Consider the following 8,962-nt stretch of genomic DNA (forward strand, 5'->3'; position numbering starts at 1 on the left):
ATTCTTTTTCTACGATTGTTGTTAGATTTTTCGAAGGTTGTCAAATGTTACCAACTTTAGTTTTACGAAATATTTTTCGAAAAATAATATCGAGTTTAATTTTACGAAAGTTATTCCGCACAATGTTATCGATTTTAATTTTACGGAAGTTGTTTTGTAAAAGGTTGTCGAGCTTAATTTTTGCAAATGTTATTTCGCAAGATGTTGTCGAGCATAATTTTACGAGATTTATTTCGTAAAAAAGTTTTCAAGTTTTGGTTGTACGGGAACCGTGACGAGGTTAATTATTGCAACCAAACTTAATCAGAAGTTTTTCTCATATCCGTGGGATTGATCCGTGGAAGTTTCGAGTAGTTTTTTTTTTCCGAAGTAAGATTTAGGTGACAGACATCGACAACTCGCAGAATTTGTTACTATGGAAGTGATACTTGAATTCTTACGAAACCTTAGGCTTCAGAAAACGTTTTAGCGGTGGGGATACGATCTCCCGTTTTGCTTTATTTAGTCTTCGTCAGCCGTTTTAGGTTTCGAGTGATTCTATAGAAATTAACTTCGTTTCTCTGAAAGTTATATGGAATAAGTACAGCAGTGGGAGTTTCATAACCGATTTGTTGCGCTTCCTTTTTATACGATAAATATAGGGTTTTTTCGAAAGATATTTGGAAGAAGTACAGCGGCGAGTTATGTACCAGATTTACTGTGCTTCCTTTTTTCCGCGACTGACCTAGGATTTTTCCGCAAGATAGTCGGAAGAAGTACAACGGCGAGTTATGTGCCCGATTTAATGTGCTTCCTTTTTCCGCGATTAACCTAAGGTTTTTCTGCGGTTTTGGGGAGAGGAAGTTTTACATTTCCGAAAAGTTTTCGGAAAACGTGTTTTGGTAAAACCCTTACATGTTGAGATTTCTTTAGTTCGGTAATGAGCCAAACTTATGGGGTTTAATAAAATTTATAGTTTCCCTTTATGTTTAGAAAGAGAAATCGCGAGCTCGTTTCATTGCACTTCCGGTGGCGAAAAGTCGCGGCAAGGTTTTCGATTTTCTCAAGAACTGTGGCGTTTGCGTAAGCGTTGGCCATAGGCGCAGCGGCGGCTTGAGTTGTCTTACCAGCGTTGTTGCGAACTGCGATTTTGTCTTTCGTATTTCCAGACATTGTTTTGATCAAGCGTTTTGCGGCTATGAGTTAGAGTAATCCGTACCCCCCCAACTGTGGGAACCAAAATTCACACCGTCGATTTCCGTACTCTGAGGAATGTCAGGAAACCCTAACTTTCCCTGAGGTCCCGGATTCTCTGCGAGAGCCAACGACAAGTGACCAAATAAATGCGGAAAATATGAAACGATAACAAAACAAATTTATAGAAAAGGTAGATCTTATTTCGAATCCGCGGAAGAGCATTGCGATCATTACAAGAGATTATAAAAGCTTCGGCCGCAAGAGCTGTCAGCGAATTACCTAGTTCTAGGAACCTAAAACTTTAAACCTAGTTGAGTGGCAGCTCGATAATAGAAGACAAAAAAGATATGAAAACGGTTTTGATTGATTTCGGACTGAACCTTATGAAAGGCTGCCTATGTACGCCTGACCAAGAGATCGAACTGTTTGTGGCGCTCGTCTGGTAATCGGGTGCCAGTCATAGAAACAGAGCATGTTGAGAATAATGCCTCAAAGTTTTTAAGTGCCGAGAGTTTTCTGTGTCTCGAATCCCCTTTGCCTCTCACCTAGGACTCCTTATATACTTGCTCCTAGGTCGGTTTTCGCCTTTCCCCTTCTGCCCTTAAGCCGTCATAGCTCAAAGGTGGATATATTCCAATTTTCCCGATCTTCGTGATTATCTTCGGAAACTTCACATTTATCTTGCCTTACGAACCAAGCATAAACCATCATAAGGCTTATGGGTTTTCAGTTAAAAAGTCGTAAGTGGGCTTCGAGTTGCGTTTTAGGTCTCTTTGGGCCATCTTTGACTCGAAATGTTTATTATGGTTTCTTCGATAAAAACAAATTCCCGCGGTTTTTATCATAAAGTTTGACTGATGACTTCGAGTGATGAGAAACAAAGAATGGTTTAGCCATGGCCTACGGGAGATAGCATTAAAGAGTAGACGAGAGTGCATGGATTCGTATCGTATCGACGTTTTGGGAAAGTTCGGTCGCTACGTAGCGACCGAGCTTGGCTTGTGCGTGGTCCGATGGCCATACTTGAGCTTGTCCGTGGCCGATTTGGATACGTGTCTGTTGCCTTCGGACAATCGGGATTTAGTGGTTCGATTGAGATTTGAACAAGATTTTACCGCAAGGCTCTTCGTAAAGATTTCTTTACGAAGATTACTTTTCGTAAAAACGTTCATGCTGATTTTTACGGACTTTAAGACATTGATTCCATCGTGACCGATTTTCACCTCAACATCGACGGCACAGGGTGTGCGTCGGTCGATGTTGGTCTCTGTTCGTCGACCATCAGACATGTTCAATGGTCAGCTACGAGGTTCTTCTCATTTTATCTCTAAAATGCATCAAAATCATCATTATTCTCCAAAACACTCCTTAACCTGTGCTAAAAAGACTCCAATACATAATAAATAGTTCCTAAAACACCTATATACCATAGCTAAAATTGGATAAAATTCATAGTATATCATATGTGCATACAAGCAAACATCACCCAAAAATAATAATCTTTTGAGCTATTTATTTTAACATCAATTTTTTTGGTAACAAATTATGTTCATAAAATATCTAATTGTATTATTTTGATATGATATTAATTTAACCTGTACGAATTCTTTAATTATTGTAATTTGTTACTTTGTAAGCTACTATTAAACATCAATTTATATATTTTTATCAAAATGATGAACTATTCTGATCAAAATCATACCATCAAAAAACAAGTGAATTCCGGGATAGAAATCCGTCAGAAACCTTCAAAAATGCTCATTTGCGACAGATTTCTGACGGAACCATCCGTCGGGCTATGTCGTAGGGAAAAAGAAAACCGTCAGGAATTCGCTAGGATGTCCTAACAAATTCTAACAGACGATTTATTTTTACATAGACTGTCGTAGTATGAAATTAGGCTAAATCCTTCTATATCCTTAAATATGAAAAAAAATCCCTTTTAGCAGAAGTTCTCTATATTACCTAGAAGCATTGATGGACCCGGACCTGAAGCTGAGATTTTTCTAGGAAAAATGAAGGTCGAAGTAGCAGGAGTAGTGACTTCTTGGTTTATTATTCTCCAATATATATGTACAAAAACAACCATAATTTAATAGTAAAAAAAGTTATTACACTTTTTGTTTTATTTATAAACAACTTACGTGATATTAAAAAAAATTAATTGTGATTTTCTCGTATATTACAATTATTTATTAGTAGGTCAAATTTATAAATCGTCTTTTAAAATGTGTATAGATTCAAAAAAATTAGACAGGTACTGGTAAAAATTCATTGTATAAACACAAAACATGGATTTATAAACAACAATGTTCCTTGAAAAATAAAGCAAAAATAAACGACTAATACGATTTTAGTCTCCTAACAAAAAAAGGGGGAAAAAGTTCTATGAAACAAAAAAAAGGAAGAAAAAGGTGGTATTCTCTTGGCCTCTTCCTAATGAACAGATAAATATGATTTTTGTCATTAAGAATAAAAGTATCTTCATTCCTATTTATATAACATACCTTTCCTCTTATGTTTGTTTATCTAAAGATTCCGAGGGCTTTTTACTTTCTCTTTAAAATCTCGTCAAATCGTTATTCGTTCTATCCTTGTAACAATTTCTTTCATGTTTTCCCTGTCATCTGGATTACTTGCAATACACACAGCGCCTATCCGCAGCAATTCTACCATTTGTTGCAACGAATCAGTATTACTCGATATCTCTGGATCAATAAGCTCTTCTTCTTTATGCTGCGCCACCGAAGATTGCACCCATTCAATGATATCTGTGCCACCTTTGCCGTTGTTTAGGTACTGCGAAGGGAACTTTCCCGTCATGATCTCTAAAAGGATTACTCCGAGGCAATATACATCAGATTTTGGTGAAACCTGCTGGTTTTGAGCGAATTCCGGGGATTTAAAAGCGAATAACGCCTGCGAGGCGTTGTCAGGCTGAAGAAGTGGGAGGAATGCGTAATCACTGACCAGTGGCTCATAGGTTTCACTTAATAGAACGTTACTGGACTTTAGATTTCCATGGGGAAGTTCGTAGGACGCAAACTCTTCATGCAAAAATTGCATCCCTAGTGCGACTCCTTGAATAATCTTCAACCTTGTTGACCAAGTTAGCTCGGAATGAAAAGTCCCTCGATCTCCTGAAATTGAGAAATAGACATTCGAAATTGATCAATATTAACCTTATTTGTTGTCAGTAAGAAAATCAATTTGCGTAATCTGCATAAATATCTCGCCATGAGACAATACTGGTTAGAAATATAGTATTTTAAAAATACTAAACAAAATACGGAGGATTAACCCCATTACAGACTGTAGTTTCATGCAAAGATAGATTCTAAATCAATTGAAAAATAAAAAAGTAGCAGTACCGTGCAAAACGTAGAGTAGACTGCTTTTCGGCATGTATTCCGAGACTACAAGCTTTTCTTCACGACGGTAATGATAAGCTAAAGGGGTAAGAACGTTAGGATGTCGTAGTTTCCCAAAACGTTGTAGCTCAACATGGAACGCATCACGTGACAGCTTGTTCATATCCCTGATCCGCTTTACAACCACGGATAATCCGTTGGCCATGACGGCCTTATAGGCCGACCCTAGGCTACCGTTGCCTAGCACCTCGGCCGCAGCCTTCATGAGATCGGGTAAACCAAATGAGCATTTCTCGCTGTTTACCATTATAATGTCTCCCATGCCGCCTCCTCCTCCACCTTTCCCATGATGCGTTGAACCTTTTTTAGAGGATCCGTCCGCGTTACTTCGCTTCTTGCTCGCCTCAACAGGCTTCTTTACGGAGTCTGGCATGCGTACTTCCACGCTTTCAGTGTCACTTAGGTGGTCCTTGCTGAGCATCCTGAACTCGGGCTGCCTCTTCTTCTTCTTCCATCTTGTTATAATTGCCACCAGGATCAAGAATATCAAAAGAAAAAGAATGACCATAAAGACGGCTTTCCCGGTGACTTCGTTAGGGTTTTTTCCTAACGCTGGTGGTTTATCATCGCACATGACATTCAGCGGCTGTCCACAAAGCTTCTGGTTGCCTTGAAAGTTCATCTTCACAATATTTCTTTCTGCTATGCTCTTTGGGATCTCTCCCTCCAGGTTATTGTTGGAGAGGTCGATTAATTTAAGATTCTTGTTACCATCTGTAAGCAAAGGTATCTCACCAGAGAACTGGTTGCCTTGCAAGTGAAGCTCCTCGAGGCCCGTGAGTTGCATCAAGGATGTGGGAATTTTCCCAGTGAAATCGTTCTGATCTAAAAATATGCGCTTAAGTTGAGGCCCGTGAGTTGCATCAAGGATGTGGGAATTTTCCCAGTGAAATCGTTCTGATCTAAAAATATGCGCTTAAGTTGTAGCATATCCTTGAAGAAATCATCAGCGATCTCTCCAGAAAAGCTATTGTTTGACAGCAAGAGCGATCTCAGGCCATGGAGCTTGAAGAAAGGAGGGAGTGGGCCCGAAAGAAGATTATTGTCAAGCCTGATTGTCCTTAGGTTTGGGAGATCCTTTAGATCCTCGACATGGATGATCCCAGAGAGACCGAGCTTGGTAACGTGAATACCGGAGACTGTTTGACCCCTTTGGCAGTAGATCCCAAACCATTTGCCATTGCAAGGATCGGTTCCAGTTCTCCATGAATTCAGGTCCCCTTTGGTTATATTCACCGAGGTTTTGAACCGCATGAGCGGCTCAGACTCGCTGACGTGTTGCAGAGACGGGGTGAAGGAGAAACAGAGGAGGCAAAGATATAGAACAGCAGTCATGGGTTAAAGAGAAGAAAAGGAGCTGCTGTTCTTTGTTGTTGTGGTTTTGCTCTTTTTGAAGAAGTTTATCACAAAGATGATGTATGGTGTTGCCTCTTCGTCTATGAATGTTGTTTTGCTTGGATTTTGTTTATTGTTCAAAACGTTAGACATTGTTTTTGAGGGTTCATAAAAAAAGGGAGACATTTTTTTCTTGTCTTAGGGGAGTTAGCGAGCAAAGTTTAGCCTTCTCCTTACCAAAAATAGCTTTTTAATAATTTTCTAAATTAAAGATGGTTCTTCATTTTTGATTAAAAGGAATTTAAGATCCCGGAGACTTTCTTGGAGAATTTCTTACGACCATGGGTTTCTAAAGGTTTTAACATTCGTCCCAGCACAATTCTCGGGTGTCTTTTTTAATTTTTTGTGCATCATCAGTCAGTTTATACATGATTTTTTTTTTGTCAAACATCTACGAATTTTCATATGTGAATCAGTTTATATATGAATTTTTAATAACCATTTTGAGTTATAAAGTGCCACAATTTAAGTATTTCCGTATGAGCACTTCAAGCTGTTAGATAAAAGCGTGGAGATAATTTCACAGCTCGAGCCTGAAAATCTGGTTCTGATTTCATCCGGTGACATCATGATTCTCTTGCTTATAATTTATAGGAAGTTCGGTGCGATTTTATAAAGATTTTATGGGAAATTTCAAATAAAATTACCCTACCTAAACACTAAATATACAAGAACCTACTGACGTAAATTCAAAACACTATGGTGAATTCAAGTGAAAGTGTTGCAAACTTGCAATACTCAACTCTTGTTGGAGAATCACTAGTGCTTTTTTTTTTCTTTTTTCTCTAACACTAGAATTATATTAACTTCAAGGGAAATTACATGGTGGAATGCATTTGTAGAACCCAGAGCCAGCAAGAACAAGTTCTCCTGGATAAAACACCCCTAAGAAAGGGAGACTAAAACAACAACATAAGGGAACTGAATCAAAACCTAAGATACAGAAATCAGATCAGATAAAACAAATAACACCTTAGGACAAGGTGAAGACAATCGAAAGATGGATTTGATTGAGCTTAAACCAAGAACACACAAGAACTCATTATATTGCTCCATGCATCGAAGGAGCCACGAGCAAGACATGCATGAAACAATCCATGGAAGACAAGGTAAGAACCTGATTTGACCAAACGACTTCCAACGACTAAGGGTAAAAGAGCCAAAGCTCCAAATCCACTGAATCAAGCCGGTATAACGAAGACGGAAGAAACTTTCACGACCGCAATCAAACCGTTGCTATCAAATTCAAGGTTAAGCATTCCATCTAGACCCGAACGCTTCACCACCCAAGGCGAGACAAGGCAAACCGCAGAAAAATTCAGAAAAGAGGAGAGCGGAGCTTGAGCTGCAAGACCAAAGACGGCGGATAAGCTGACCACAACCAGGGACTAGAAGGATGGCCACATGCATGCATCCAAATTAAGAGCCAAATCCAAGTAAGACTTTTAGATCTATCGATCTAATCAAAGATCTGAAACTAACAACCCAGGTTTTGATAACAAAAAACTGAACAGAGCAAAGGAAATAAGAAATTAAAACAACATAAACCCAACCGACGCCGTGGCTATGGTAGTTCCCTGACGTCGGTTGGAGAACAGAGACCGGAAGAAGAAAGTGTTCCTCCGTAATATAAAAATGCTATATTTAACTATTTACCTCTATAAATAGGGGAATGCTATTTTTTTCTCTAAATATAGAGAAAAAAAAAAAGCATTCTTCTATTATAGAGGAACACATTGGAGCAAAAACATCATTTCTATTTTTGTCTCTATTTTAGAGATCTTTATTATAGAAATGGATTGAAGATGATCTTAAAAAAAAGGAGAGTAAACTTTATCTTACTAGCCGCGACGAATAAATATGAAGGTTTCTTATACTAAAATATTATTTTTTTTTTTTCCTTTGTCATCAAAACTGGGAGATCGGCATCCATGTAAACGACGAAAGACAATTGTTTCCTTACACTGCGTGCTAGGCTATCCGCCTTTGTATTTTGCGTTCTTTGTACGTAGATGATCTCTAATCGGAGCAAACTGTCTTTCAGAATTTTTAAATCTTTCAAATAACTTGCAAAAATTGACCAATCTAAAATATTATTTTTAAATATTGAAAAGGTAAGATTTGAGCAATTATGATTAAATGATTTTTAACAATATGAAATTCATAATTGTAATCTTCAAATCGATACTATAATAAAACCCACAAAATTACATAGATAAAACCAAAATCTTTCAAGTATATCTTAATTCTGATCATGGATGGAGATTTTTTTTTTTTCAAAACACTATATATTGTTAGATAATTAAGATTATTAGAAGGAGAACAAATTAGCGCGTGACTATTGATTTATTGTTTGAATGTCTCCATGGTCTATTTCAGCATCTACCTTTCTAGCTTTATCTTTTATGTTAGGATTATTTTGTAATGTTATCGCAATCTCAATTTTTAGTTTGTGGTTGTTGGATTTATCGGATAAGCTGCGATATTTTAAACTGTGTGATTTTGAGTTCAATCTCTATTGCGAGAAATTAATTATTAAATGAGATTCAATTTTATTTTAGACTTTTGAACCTTAAATTATGTTGTTTAAATTAAAAAAAAAACCAAGTTTTTAATCTGTTTGCAACAGATACATGTGACATCGGATTTCATGTATTGATAACATGTAATCGTAGCTTTGACATTTAAATAAGTTACAACTAGATCCTGATCGCGCGGATATGAATTTTCAGTTTTTAATTATTTATTTTATTAAATGATGTATTTGTAATATTCGTTCATATTATATTCATTAAGAATTTTTTTTTGTATCTTAAACTATCTATATTTTTACGAATGTGTGATATCATATAAAAATATAAAAAAAATGAGTATAGAGTTAATTAGATAATTTTAAAAACAGAAATTTATCTCTCGTGTGCGATATCATATAAATAATGATCCGTCCAGTTAACAAAAAT

The 8,962-nt window shown here is 37.0% G+C and overlaps 1 protein-coding gene across 2 annotated transcripts; it reads right to left on the reverse strand.

Annotated features, from left to right (window-relative positions):
• Nucleotides 1-3,610: 3,610 nt before the first annotated feature.
• On the reverse strand, nt 3,611-6,096 carry LOC106320709 (pollen receptor-like kinase 3). Of its 2 annotated transcripts, none has more exons than XM_013759080.1 (3): nt 5,538-6,096; nt 4,548-5,460; nt 3,611-4,316 (listed from the first exon to the last, which is right to left on the reverse strand). In XM_013759080.1, the coding sequence occupies exons 1-3, from the start codon at nt 5,940-5,942 to the stop codon at nt 3,748-3,750; spliced, it is 1,887 nt and encodes a 628-aa protein (XP_013614534.1). In that variant the 5' UTR covers nt 5,943-6,096; the 3' UTR covers nt 3,611-3,747. The 2 variants fall into 2 exon arrangements, with proteins under 2 accessions (XP_013614534.1, XP_013614533.1); XM_013759079.1 differs by having other exon boundaries at nt 4,548-5,401; nt 5,479-6,096.
• Between the last annotated feature and the right edge of the window lie 2,866 nt (nt 6,097-8,962).

Source organism: Brassica oleracea, unplaced genomic scaffold (genome assembly GCF_000695525.1).
Source record: "Brassica oleracea var. oleracea cultivar TO1000 unplaced genomic scaffold, BOL UnpScaffold01029, whole genome shotgun sequence".
In the NCBI taxonomy this organism is placed as follows: Eukaryota; Viridiplantae; Streptophyta; class Magnoliopsida; order Brassicales; family Brassicaceae; genus Brassica; species Brassica oleracea.